We start from the raw sequence: 15,019 nt of genomic DNA on the forward strand, positions 1-15,019 counted from the left end.
TATATTATGTGTTATACATTAATTTATAAATTATTAATTTTAATTATTAATTATAGTGTTAGATTTATTTACTTTATTCTCATTTAAATGATAACTCGTTGCTTACTGCAACAATAGATTTAATTTTTTCAGTGCTCGTGTGCTCAATGATAAAATTAGCAAATTACACATATAACTTATAACTTATATTTATATCTAAGTAAATAAATTTAGATGTTTTTTTTATTTGCTACAAACATTTCTTTAGGAGAAGTTTTAAATGTATTAGGTTTTTAGCGAAGTATTATAATTAAATGTCATCTTTGTCCTAGATAATTTACGTATATTAATAATAGTAAAATACTATAATGCTTCTTTTACATGTGTAACATATGTATATAATTTTTATATTTTTCAGAAAGAAACGTGAACCGTTGGTCTGGAGTAAATAAAAAAATTTTTGGTAAGTTATTAGTTATCAATATTTCCATCCAGGTTTCATGTTTTGAAAGTTACACTTATATTTTACTTTTTTATTTCATCCCCTGCATATTTTTCTGTAAAAATACAAATGTTTAGGGTAGTGATAAAATAGGTAGTAAAATCTACACATCTGCTCGTTCATTCTGATTCATTTCCTGTACATATCGATGACATGTGTTCGCGGTACTTTATATGTTCGCGGTATTTCATATGCTCTTCATACAAAATATAAATTTTAGAATCATAGAGCATAGGGATGTGAGTTAGATGCAAAAGTAATGCAACATTGCGTAATATCTTGTCTGCTCTTATGAATAGCAAGTATAATATATGTATTTTCTACAAATATATATAATTTTTTTTTTTATGTATCTTATTCTTGAGATAATTTATACTAAAATTTACTTTACCACACAAATTAAATTATTTTAATTAATTAAGATATGTTATATTAGTATTGTGCGATATATGTATGTCGAAGGATTAAATTTTGCAACGAATAATGATTCTGTATTTATTTAATCTACATTAAAAAGAAATTAATTTAAAATTTGTTCAAAAAGCCTCTTATATATATAATATATTGATTTCTACTATTTCTAGAACACATTACAAGAGAAATTACATGTCAAAGATAACCTGCGAGAAATCTATTTATTAGATATACTTTTAAGTAATAAGATGTTATAATATTTTTTCTTGGAAATTAAGGTACAGACATTATATTCTAATAGAGAATGCAGAACACAATTAAGGTGATAGGTTGATCATCTCAGGCTACTATTGTAAAGGCTAATTAAATCATGGGCACGAAGTCCAATAACTTCCATTGAAACTGCACCGCGGACGCATCACGTAAAGCATACCTTAGCCTTTCGGATTTGTTCACATGTCCGGGCCATCCGTTATCCCGCCGATTATTGAATGTTCACGAAACGGTCGTTCATCGAACGTACTCGGGGATCAGTTTGTCTATCTATCTAATCAACGTTTAACGACGCGCGGGAGGCCGGTGACGAAACGTTATGCTTCGTTAATTGCCATAACCCGATTTCACGTCGCGATTAAGCGCGTGTATGCTCGTTTATTCCCGTGTACAAATAACAATGCTCTTCGTGGCTCCATTGTTGCGCGGCACTTATTGTGTGAACCACCACGCACACCAGAGAGAGAGAGAAGGGGCAGTTATGGGGCCTTGACTCAGAATTCCCATGACAGATCTTGCATTTTCTTCTGCATTCTATTTTTCAGCGACAGTAAAATAAGAGGAGAAATCTGTAGAAATTATTTACATCTTATTGAGGGGTTTCAATTTCTTCCACCTTTCTACGGTAATCGATACCGAGATTATCGGCCAATTCTCACGAATACCTTGTCCATTAAGAACGACTTCCCGGATCGGATAATGCTTAGAAGACTGAATTTGCGTCATGCTTAATTTACTGACTTGTAGTTGAAAGTTGATTCGTGGTAAGAAGCGAGTAAGAGGCAGAAGAAAGCGCTCATTAGCGCGCAGTCTCTTAACCGGCGAAACTGTCAGGCTCGAAACAAAGGCAACCACCGAGTAAGATAAATAAGGTCTTATTGTATAACTTACACTATGTTATTAACACGAATAAGACATTTTTCTGGTTGCAGGAGCAATTTCTTTATTAAGACCCTACATGATTACGCTATATGACATATGATACTTATCAAGTGTGATATTAGACTTTTGCGTAATTAATACTTCCAAGGGAAAAACTATTAGTTATCTCTTTCTTTAAGTAGTAACAACAATAATTTTAATTATACGAAAGAATAATAAATTTAATAATTAGAATTTTATGAAAAACAAATATGTAACACATTGATCTGCTTCGAATAATTACAGTTTATTTATGAAATTGAAATCTATATTTGATATGGTATTTAATCACAAGGGCACGTGATGTTGGAAAACGTTAAATATACGATCAAACAATTTAATTCTTCGAATTGACCTGCTAACATTTAATCGTTAATTCAGAGCAAATGTGTAATATCTGCGTTCGCTGTTAGCGAACACGTTCAACGTATCAAACATTCCATTGCCTCCACACCTATTTAGCAGTATGTCAACGGATACTCGTAATGAATAAATTTTAATTGAGGACACGACTCCTGGGACTCGTGTATCGTATTGGCGTGGTTTCCCTCGTCACTAGCTCTCACTATGATATTAAATTCGGACTTCACATCATAAATTCGTATGATTCGATCCCTGTGAAGTTAACATATCTATTTTTAGAATTTTGATGCTGTTAAAGTTTTAGCTCTTCTCCAAACAGTCAAAGAAATTCTGGTGACTAAATATAGCAAGGACCTAAAAATTTACCTATCATGATTCTTGAAAAATAAAAATTGCTTGGAATTGCGATATTATACATATATCTAATTCACACAATCATTACTATAATGTTTGCGCTAAGAAATTCTTATTATAAATGAAATTAACTTTATTTCAATCATAAAATATATTCACATAATTATGTAACGTGATCAGTTAATCATATTTCTATTTACAAAGAGGAAGATAGAAGTCTTGATTTCTTCTAATTGTCTCGTCTAATATTGCTACTTTATAACTTTGCCTTTTGTGTGATAGAAACATCTAAGCTTTAAATAATCTCCTTGCAATATTGCATGCGGAAAAGGTGTTTACGAAATCTACGTTAGCTTGCACCTTCATTAATTACCGAAGTACGATAATTACGCTCCAAATTCTGCACGGAGAGATGATGTACGCTAAAACACATGCGCCCGTTGGTACCTGCTAGCTCGATATGCATGGGAATATACCGGCATGTGGTTTTGTCATAGCCATATGGCGCGACCGTGAACGCACGTGCGAGAAAGACTCGAAAGACGCATACATTCTATATAGGACGCTATTATCTCATGTTCTTTCCGCAACGGAAGAAACGTTCAAACGGTAGATACACTGGCCGTCATAATAAATGACAGCTATAACGAAATTGATCGATATTTTAATGATAAAGTTTCAATATCAGAAATTTTAATAATTATCATTATCTTGAAGGCATTAAAAAGAGATGGCAGTCTTTATTTAAACATTCATATTTTTATTACTTCAATTAAAGAATAATATATTAATTTCATTTTTATGAATTTTAAATGTTATCTGAGCAGTAACAATATATATAGTAAGACATGTATTTTATATAAACAAAAATTTATTTTACATTAAAATAAATATAACTTAATATTTGCGAAGATTTATTTTTCAACAGCGGGAAAATCATTAATTTACTATTTCCGCTTTGTCAAATGTAGTTTATGAAAATTTGTATGTTTCTAACGAGGTATTCATCGTAATAAATCTATCTGGTTGCGAACCGACGCGACGGTTGAAGTGACATAATGTACTTTTGCATATGTAAAGTAATGCAATTATTCGTCTGTTGATACGGTAGTAAACAGATTTTGCAATAGTATGCAGTATGCTACATTCTCGAAACCGGTTATTATCAAATGCCACATCACATGTCGTAACTTGTGGACGAGTATTTTGAACTCGTTTGTATATGGTCACCTATAATTTGTAAGTGAATACATTTAGTTTGACAATATCTTCGTTATGCTTCTTAAAATTCACATAAAATTTGCCTTTATATATATATATATATATATATATCGTTAAAATATTATTATTATTATGAAAATGTAGTAAGAGGAGACTTGTTGGGAAAACGTATCGACACGTAAATTTTAAAGTTCCACCAGCTTGAAAATATTAAAAAGTTTATATTCTCGGAAGTTCTCTCCATTGGAAGAACATATTTTCACCGAATTTATCGTTCGATGTTGGTAAAAGAGAAACTCATCACTGAAAAAGCTAATATTATTACTGATATTTTTCAAGTTTGAAAAGAAGTTAGTATCATATTATTTTGAATATTTTAAAAGCTTTCAGAGTTGTTTAGGATTGTGTAATTGATTTTTTAAACTTGTATTTATTTTATCTTCTATTTATATATATTTCATTTCCAAAATTGTACGCTTTATATTTTAATTTATGGATACTGTTTACAATTATAGTTACTGAAAAATAAATTTTTTAATGAAACTCTTGGATAACTTATTTCAAATTGAATAAATCTTAATATTATATTAATCAGACGTTTATCCTTTAATACCGATATTAATCATTGTTTTTGTAATTGGATGCAGTTCTGCAATGCGGAACTAACTCCAAAAGCTTACTTTTCCGCTAAAGTAAATTTCGAAATATTAAAAATAAAATTCTGCGCCGACGTTATCTCAAATATGACCGAACTATAATCCTCCTCAAATACAATTCCACGTGTTATATGCATTTTTAGAAAGTCTTTTGTTCACAATATAAAACAAAAATCAATACAGAACTAAAAATCGCGAAAATGGCGCTTGGTTTCTCATTGCATAACTGCATCCAATTTTTCTTCAGTTTACCTATAATTTTACGGTACATGCCAATTGAATATTAAAGGTCCAGCGATTCGCACGACGAATAAAGGGCGCTAACATAAAGGGTGCTACCGGAATAGCAATGGCCTATGTCACCGTAGTCGCAGTTGCAGGTTTCATGGAAGATGTTGAGAGTCGCCCTCCGATCGCGAGACACAAGTGCACCTACCGTTCGTTACTCTTTACACCTGTGCTCACACACAACGCCCCGGTGTTCCGTGTGTGCGTGCGGCGCTGCGACGTATTGTGAAATACTCTTGTACGTGCGTAACTGAGTGTGCTGTGCGCGCATAACGTGAAAAAGAATTCGACCGAAATAGTCGCAGCTGGGGCGACGCGCGATTACGGCTTACGACCTTTTTCGAAGCGACCGGACCGCGGAGATTTCTACTGCACGCAGAAATAAGGGACAAGGCCACGATCAACGTGTGCTAAAATAATGATATCATTCGCTCTGCAATATACGTGTAATATAGTGTCAAGTACGACGAAGTAAATAAGAAGGACGGGACATTTAATTTTACCGGTTATTTTTGTTACGGCGGTGGAAAAAAAAGTCTCACATTTATATTTTATGATTCTTGAAGAAGGAAAACGCGTTTTTTTTCTTAGTATGAAAAGATTTCTTAATACAAAAAGTAGAGATAACTTCAAGTTAATTAACTAGCTCTTTATATTTTTGTATTATTAAGAGCAAACTCTTTGTTAAATTGCAAAGAAAATAAAATAGGACAAAATGCTGTACTTTATTTTATGTTTTTTTTCTGTCTCCCATGTTTTTTTGTGTTTATTATATGTTGTAATAAAATTATAAACACCAATGTTTTTTTATTTTTTATTTGTTAATTATAATAGCCGTTCCTTTAAAACTCCTTGAATTCCTTCTAAATCAGATTTTTTTATGCTTATTATAAATATAGAAAATCTCTTGAGAACAAATTTCCTGTATTTAATATCGTGTTTAGCTTTCGAATCCGAGTAGGTACGGAAGCACGAGAGGACGTAGGAGAGCAAAGGCAGATGTTGGATTTCTTTCGTCATTTTCGTCGCGCGCCCTTAAACGTGGAAAGTAAATCTACGTATCGCAGCTGCTTGAAGGGCGCACACGTCCATTGAGAACTTTTAGCTCCGTTAGATGCGAGATCTACCTTGTTTAATTAAAGATTAAGATTAATGCCGTGTGCAATTTGATTGAAAGTTCCAATTATGTAAGCAGAGCTGCGTAATAAGAATTGCAGACTCGTGTTTTAAATACGCCAGTTTTGAATTGCATGTAGCAGCGTTAAATAATCCTGACTAAATTAGTATAGCTTTTTTACTTTTTTAAATGTCATTAGTTAATTAATTAAATTACTCGTTTAAGTCAGGTCATCATGTAAGAAGTTGCTTTTACGTCTTCCGTTATCTGTCATTGAAATATGCAAACTCGATCTCGATGAGTTTGAATTCCTATAAGTTGCTATCGCGTTTTTCTATTTCGAGAATTGTTCTACTTTTCTAATTAAAACTTACATTACAAAAAATACTTAGGTATCAAAAATTAGTCGATCGCTTCGACGAAGTTCCTAGCAGCAGGAAATGTCATAAGTTTTCAATATTTTTCATCGATTTCCTATATTCTGAAGAAAAACAGATTCTGCTCGACGAGAGAGAGAGAGCTCTCTGTGCGAAGAGACGCATTGGCCTCCGCGGTAAACTTCTCTTGGTCTCAGCAGATGTACGAGTATTTGCCTCGGCAGCTGCTTCTCTCACCGCCGTAAACTTCGGATATCCACCCCAGCTTTTCGTTTTGAGTTGACCTGAATTCTCCATCATCTTCTCTATATCAACCTAATGTCGAACTGCAAGAGATCGCAACGGCGATCTCCGGATTGCCAGCGCCGATGTAAATTTCTCCGATCCTGCTCAGGAATCGAGCCCGAGTCATTCTCTCGGAAGATGTAATCACGTGAAAAACCGGTTTTGCCTCGTCGATTTAACTTCGAGCGGAAGCCGACGATCGGGGTACTGTAGAATCTAACTATATCCCTGAGACTACTCGCGAGGTAGGGAGAAGGAAGCAACTTGGGTCCGACTCGGGGCCAAGGCATTCACGTTAGAGGAGAGAGGAGGGATTGATTTTTACTCGGCTGGTTTTGAGCAAGGGGGCTCTCTTCTTCTACGTACGTTCCTGAAATTTTATATATAAAATATATCACCCGTATACGTATACTTCTACATATTGTGCGCATGCGAAGAGAACATTTATTTAACAAAAGAATATGTTATATAGTTTTCAATTTAATTTATTTTAATTGTGAAATTCAATTGAAATTTTTATTAATTTTTCGTTATATTGTTTAAAAAATAAAAAACATCTATTCCTACAATATATATATTTTATATAATATACATATACTATATTATATAAAATATATTATAATACATTATATAATTATATATATTGTACGTACATACATATATTATTTTTACAAAAATTAAATTTACTATTTAAAAATTAAAAAATTTTATTACTTGGAAAAATATACATTTATAGATAAAATATTTTAAAAGAATATAAAACGTTCGCGAAGAAAAATTTGAAATAGAAGCTCAAACTTTTATATAAATTGATTATATAAATCTAAACAAGAAATAAAATATAAATATATCGTTATATCATATGCAAGAGCATTTTGTCCAGCAAATATAAAGGAGAGAAGCAACAATATGTCTTTAAAGGACGGGCCTGACGGATCTATATCGGTCCCTGATAAACGGTAGAGTGGGATAAACCGACCTGGGTCTGTTGGACCCTCGGCATTCGCGTCTAGAGTCTCTCAGGGGGGGTTGTCGTATATCCGCTGGTCAGGCTCGTTTGTGCCCGAGAGTGTACCTTCAAACGAACTCTTCTCGTCGATACCGTTCGGTGAAAGTCCGCAATGTTGCGTCGCGTCGTTTTCTGCGGTAAAAGTGAAACGGCGCGACGGTATACCCTTCCCAAGTTTAAATTCTATTGATAAGTGCTCGTCTCACGCACGCTTCGCGTCCTCCATGAAATTGTTGTATCGTTGAATCATCTACCTGTGTTGTCTGTGACTCCAGATGGCGCGTCTAGATCGTGAAAACGTTGAGCCTACGTTCGAAAGCCGTGGCATCGTCATCGCCCGTTGGATTACCTGACAAATTCTTTTTTTTTATCCCAATCATTGACACGGTTTTTTTAAACGGGAATATTTTCGCCGATCTTTTAACCGTTTCTTCGTCGACGTGAGCTGAAAAAAAAAGACTTCATCGTGCTGTGCGATCGTGCGTCTCTCTATCCGCTTGATTGCGTAAATTTTGCTCCTCGAGTGGAAATACGTGACGGATGATTTTCCCGAAGATGGACGAGAGCGTCAAGCTCCTGGGCTCATCGACTGGATTCTCCACGCGAGAGATCAAACGTACTTTTGAGTTCCGGTGGGGTCGCCGGAAGTAGCTGAGCGTGACGGCGACGGTGCTAACGGAAAAACGTGGGAACTTGCGTAGCGTAACCGCACTTCGCCGCTGCTCCATTAGTTAACGCACGCTAAACGACCTCAAGGATAATCGCATTATACACTTTGCGACAAATGTTTTTTCTATCCCGGGGAAAATCTCTGTTCTCCAAGCCGATATCGTGTGTGAGTCTCTCGCATTAGCGATAAATAAAGAAGAGTACGTAAGAGAGAGAAAAAAAACGTACGAGAAAGATAAAAAAGACAATAACGGGCGGAGATCAACTTGTTTGTGTGCTTCTCGGGTGTCTAATTGCCTCGTCGGAAGCACTGCATTTAACGGCTAATTTCCTACTCATCTGGGAAAAATATCGCGTCGGCTAAATTACGGAAATTCACAGGAGGAGAACTCACGTTTATAAAATGTGTACCGAAGTCTTTTTCGGCCGTGATTAATTGGTGCATTAAAGCAGCGCGCGTAAAGTTAGTTTAATTGATCGCATGTAATATCCTCGGAGTGGAGTGTTCCGAGGAAAAAGGTCCACACCCACCGTAAAACGTAAAAAATACCACATTCGAAAGTTGAATGGAGCTAGTTCTAGTCTCTAGTGTATGTCCATGTCCGTCCGACATTTAGACAGTTGTGTAATTTGGTAACGAGATTCGTGAAACTTTCGTTGAAAATATTCCGGAGAGTTGTCGCCGTATCTCGTGAAGAGACAACGATTACGGTTCCAAAAAGGATGAGAGGCAAGACCGGCTAGGGAGCGAGAAAAATACGATTGGAATTTACGATGCTCTTTGTAACGACAGACGTATTGAGGACGCGGGCAGTCATCGTTTAAAAATAACAGAAAGAGAGCGTAAGACATCGTCACGTAAGACGGAGCCGACTGCATTGTGCAGCTCTGGCGTGTGCAGCGGAATACGCGGGGTTCTTCACTGTTATCCGCGAGGTGTTCGCCGACGTCTGCGGCGACCAGCCGAAGGGAGAGAGAGAAAGAGAGAGAGAGAGAGAGGTGACTCGGAGAGAGGCAAGACTTAGCGGCGAGACCAGAAACGGAGAGAGAGACCGATCGGAATCCCACTCTTCTAGGTGGAATCTCTGACGTCAGCCTGGAGCACAAGTCGTATGACCAGTTCGGGACGCTCGCTGGTAAAAAGAGACGACGAAAAAGAGGAAGCGGAGGAAGAGTAGGAGAAAGAGGAGAAGGCAATAGCCTCCTCTCTCACGTCTATCTGGTTTTTACCGGCCGGCTCTCGGGAGCATCTCGCGTCGCCATGTCTTCCATGCATCGCGACATCCATCACCAGTAGTAGCGTTCGCTCCTACCTTTTATTCTTTCTCTCTCTCTTTCTCTCTCTCTCTCTCTTTCTCTCTGCGGCATCCATTCAGTGGCCGTTGTGCCGGACTAAAATTACTCTGGTCGGGTACGATCTACGCGCGAGCGGAGTGCTGGCTCCAGCGCGGAGCGTTTCGGAGTTGCTCGCGACGACTGGGAGGCGTACCTATAATGCACGAACGGTTGTGATATATCAAGTGTGTGAACGGATGTCGCGTAAGATCGGGCCAATCTCGATTTCGTGATAGGATGGTGCTCGGCTGACAATGAGTGGCTCGCGCCGGTACCCTTGATGTCACTCTCGGTGGGAAGTGATCTACAGAGTGTCGTTCAAAAGGATTCGAGAATAATTTAGGAATTCAGGCTCTACATCGTGATAAAGTAGAAAAAAAATACCGAAAGATCAACCGTTGCGGAGTTGAAACTCAACGAAACCGATTCGCATAGTGCTTCCAGTGGATCTATTCCAATTTCAACAAGGTGTTTGCGTATGTTCGAAAAGAAACCTCATCGATTACTCCCTTTCATCCTGTACAAGAGATAAGTGCGCGACGTAAAGTTTACACCTGTGTCGCCTGAGCGTGGATGTCATTGGACGTCGGTGACGATCGCGCATGGTGCATCAAAGGATCGCCAACGATTCGTTGTATTTGGATACTTGACGCGAGCTGGTACTGCTCGTCCTGAAAACATCGCCGTCTCCTCCGAGAGAAATGGGAAACCACCCGTCCGCCCACCAGCCGCTCGAGAGGGCTACCAGCCATGCTGGAAATGGTCTTCGCCTCTCGGTACGTCGGTGGTGTTGTTTTTACGTCAGATGTAACGTTTTATTTTTACACGATTACTTGCGCGTGCTATATGCCACTGGTATCTGGCGATACGAGGCGAAACTGTCACTTGCGCGTACACGCGCGTGACAGCTGTAACCATACGGTTATTGTTCTGGGTGTTTAGCTTCAGTAGTAGATATATCAGTGGTGGTGTCCATTGACAGCATTCCTTTTAACGTCAGCATTTATTTTCTAGAAACTTATAAATATGGAATTGTTTAAAACAATATAAAAGAATGCGGAAATGGACGAAAAATCTTGATCTTTAATTTGATTCAAGCAGACTGCGTTTTAATATGTATATTAACACATTTTTAATTTCGCACATTTTGCTTTATTTAAAAAATTGAATCGCAAAAGGCCTGAAACTTGTAAAAATAATTTTTAATCAGATCTTTTTACTAGGAAAGTGCTAAAATTTTTGCTCAGTTATAATCAACGTTGTTATCATTATAATAACACGAATTCATGAATGCTAGGATAAATCTTAAATTGCATGTCATGGCGTGACCATCAACGTTTTTCCTCTTAAACGAACGAGCGCACGAAGGGACGGTTTATTCCACGCTTCATAAAATCCGAGATTTGCAGCCTTCGGAAATGACGGTTTACCCTTCTTACGACTTCCATTTTTCACCCTCGGTTACACCCCTCATGCATCCTTATTTCTCATTTTGCCTTCTTTCAATTTTCTACGTATACATATATGTATAGTGACTTGTATTTGTTCGCATATTTCTAGATATTAAAAATACTTTATTCTCCTTCGTTCTGAACTCCGGATTCTATTATTGTATTCTATTATTGCTTTTATTCTGTTGTGACTAACATTTTTTTCCAGAATTTAAAGAAAAAAAATATAATAGACATTTTTAATATCTAAAAATGTATACGAACAAATAAGTTATACTGTAATTTATCTTCCATGTTCTGTCAATACTGCGATGAAGAATTATGTTATAATCTAATAGAACTTTGATACTTCTTCATCATGAAAAACTTTGTTTACCGGAGATGAAAATATCTCTACAAAAAAATGAACAGATAAATTTAAAATATTTCTTTATCTTGCATAATAGTAAAATTACATTATTTTTTTGTAAATTAATTTTCTAAATGGGGATAATTTTTTTTTAAGGAAATTAATTGTAAGCACTATAGATATAACTTGTTCCGTAGGTGTAGAACTATTATAACGATCGTTAAAAATTTATGTAGATGAACGAAGGTAGAATAAAATCGATATGTGCAATTCTCTCGTTCCTAAAATCGCTGACCGTGCACCTCAGGTATTTCTGTGACGAGGAACTTCATTATAACGTGGACGAATGACGTAAATCACGTTGGTCACAGTATGACTAATATATTATTTGCATTGCGCTGGACTTTCGGTGTCATCACGAACGTTACGGACGATTCGTGAGAATTTAATTTCCGTGACAATCGCAAATATTCCCAAGCGCTTATAGAAATATCCTTGCGCGACGTAAATCCTTGATACTCATCGCGCTGAGACCATCAATGCGCGCCATGCGAATTATGTAAGCCCGTACTGCATTTGTGAATCCCCATTTCGTAGATGGAATGACGCACTTCATGCGTGACGATTTCCAACAGCGAAAATGACGATACAACGAGGTGCGGCTGGCGCTCGCGTTTCAATGACCTTTGCTCGCAAGCACGTGTCCGGGCCGGCGTTTTACCCATTGGATACCGTAACCGACATTCAATTTATAGTTGAAAAGATGCGTCTGCATCGTGCTGGATATTATGAACACTGGAAATTAATTTTCACAAGCATTGAAATAATTTGTTACAAACATTACGCCACGCCAATAACTACCGCACGCCTTTTCATGAAATAAAATTTTAGAAGCATATTTAGTAGGATTTAATAAGTATCTTTTGACATAAGTTTAATAATAAAAAGCAAAAAATTTTAATTTAACTCTTTTTGGACTCATATTCATCGTATGCAGTCTCTTCATCCCGATTTTCATCTTTTATTATTACTATAACTTTCCTTGTCGTTATTATTTTATTGTAGAAAAACATATTTAATTAATATATAAATAAATATGTAATTTGTTCCTCTTTTTTCTTTTTTCTTAAAACACATATAATTTATAAGCATACCTATATGTGTTTTTTTAATTTTTAAATGCATTAATATAATAACTATCTTGGAAACATTATTAATTGTAATAGACTTAATAGATTTAATAGACATAATAAATACAAATATTTTGCTACATTACACGCATAATGAAAGTTGTAAAATGCTTATTAATTAATTTTATGATAATTATATTAAAACCGGTCAAAGGAGTTTATAAAAATTATACCCTGCTTTTAAGATGCAAAACTAATGTTTTATTTGTGAAAATACATGCGTTTTATAAAGTTGAAGAGGCAATATTAAATTTTTTGCTTTGACACAACAGCTTTGAGATATGATACAACGCGTAAAGCGAAAAAATTCTCGTACAGTGTGCACAAAAGAAAGCCGGTAAAAATTTCTTCTGGGTGAAAAGCACCGTGGATTTATTTTATAAAAGCAGGCGGTCGTAGAATGAACAAACAAGCGCTAGATTTTCGAGGTGAACTTGACGAGACGTTCATTTCGTTTGATGAAAAAGTCTTTTGTCTTGCTGTTTCGTTGATACTTAATCCCTAGGAGGCAAGTGGAATAATTTAAAGCTTGGGTATAAGCGGTCATAGGAAATGGCTGGATGTTGCGCTCCTGCGAATTTATCGTGCGGTATAATTACATGATGTTCGTTACGCGTTTTAATTAGCGGATTATTAGATTACGTCGAGACTGCGAAAATTTCGTTTCTGCAAAGTAGACCTGCGATATTTGATTTAATATCGTGATGTCGAACGACTCGTTTTCTACTTCCGTTTTTCTATCCTTATTCAATATTTTGATGTACAAGTAAAAAAGACTCAATGTCCGCGGATAAATCGATATCTTGGAACCGGAATGAGTAATGCCATCGTGGCTTAGCAGCGGTAGAAAAAATACTGTGACGAAGTCTGTGCAAACACAATAATTATGTACATACATACGTACGGATATTATTAATTTTTTTATTATACGCATAATAAAACTTGCAAAACGAACTTTGAAAAGTAAAAGAATTTGAAAATGATAAAAAATGATAGTAAATGTTAAGATAATAACAGTTCTGGATTGAAGATGCTGTAATAAGCTTTTTTATAGTCTGCAAAATTAATGCAGTGTCATCTGCACTGCAAATCCAAGTATGTTATTTTTACACGCATGACCGTCTAAAAATGACACATTAGACAGAAGCACATTTACGTGTTTCTTTATGTATTAAATTATCATTTAACACGTTATTTAATCGTATTAAATTAAATTAAATTAAATTAAAAGTTAATACGTTCAATCATGTTAAATGACGTGATTTAAAACGGCAAGGAACGTGTAAGAAGAGCTTCGACTAAAATAACACATTTGGATTTGGCAGTGTACGAGCTATATATTAAACTACACGAAGTTATCTGACAGTTTAATTACAAAAATACGCAATAATATACGTTCAGAAAATTGAAGATTTGAAGAGATGTAAGGCGGCCCGTTTGTTTTAGCTGAACTTCTTGCACAGTTCATCTATTCTCTTTTTCTCTCCAACGTGAAAAGAAAAAGAGGAAAGCCGAACCGTGCAAGAAGTTTAGCTAAAACGAACAAGCCTATAAAGCTAGTGCTTGAAGCTCATTTATTTCAAGAAAGAGGACAGTAACACGCAAATTACGGGGATTTCTGGCTAGTCGACTAACCGGCCAGTATAATATGGTATATCGTGATTACATTCGAATCGTGTTTTACGCACAGTCAACACACATATAAATCTAATCGCACGCACGAATCCATACTCGCATGCGTGCACGCCCGCGGTCACGCACACTCGCGGCCCAATCGAATCGAGGGGATCGAACTCAAGGATAACTGGTGCCGCACGCAGCGCTCGCTTCGTGACGATAAAGCGAAAGAGATCCAGAAGTTGCTAAGCCGTTCGAAACTATACCGATTACTTATGCATGAATGAGCTTTTCCTCTACGATCGGGCGCTATAATCTACGGAAGAATTCAATATCTAAAGAGTTTAGGGAAAAAAAATTCAGCACATAATCTTTTATGTTTTAATACTCAATATATCTAGTTTTTGTCCACTTCTTGGCATATATGCGTAAGCTGAAGTTAATAAATTATTGTATAATATATGCAGTTTTGCTATTCTGTTTATTGGATGCAAATATAAATGTAAAATTGATTATTTCTGAATTTTTTGAGTAATTTTCGGGTTAAAAAAAAAGAGAAGAGGAGAAAGAGAACTTTATAGTAGACACGGGATCTCAATGTATCTTAAGATATTGTATCATATTTATTAGGCATTAGATATTTTTTTGA

General features: G+C 35.9%; 1 protein-coding gene and 1 pseudogene across 4 annotated transcripts in view; one reads left to right on the forward strand and one right to left on the reverse strand.

Moving 5' to 3' along the window:
• The window catches only part of Numb (NUMB endocytic adaptor protein), a 66,223-nt gene that overhangs the window by 33,035 nt on the left and 18,169 nt on the right, over positions 1-15,019 (forward strand). Inside the window, exon 2 of one of the 4 annotated variants that reach the window (XM_071774489.1) lies at positions 398-442. The exons of 1 other annotated variant lie outside the window; for it this stretch is intronic. Coding sequence is in view for 2 of the 3 variants with exons in the window: in XM_071774487.1 (XP_071630588.1) it covers positions 10,465-10,539 (75 nt within the window). In the remaining variant the exon portion in view is untranslated. Of the gene's footprint in view, positions 1-397; positions 443-7,759; positions 10,540-15,019 lie in introns of those variants that run through there. 2 more of the 4 variants (XM_071774487.1, XM_071774488.1) reach the window with 2 other exon arrangements.
• Positions 2,548-10,374, reverse strand: LOC139810147 (uncharacterized; annotated as a pseudogene).

This window comes from Temnothorax longispinosus, chromosome 3, assembly GCF_030848805.1.
Source record: "Temnothorax longispinosus isolate EJ_2023e chromosome 3, Tlon_JGU_v1, whole genome shotgun sequence".
Lineage (NCBI taxonomy): Eukaryota > Metazoa > Arthropoda > Insecta > Hymenoptera > Formicidae > Temnothorax > Temnothorax longispinosus.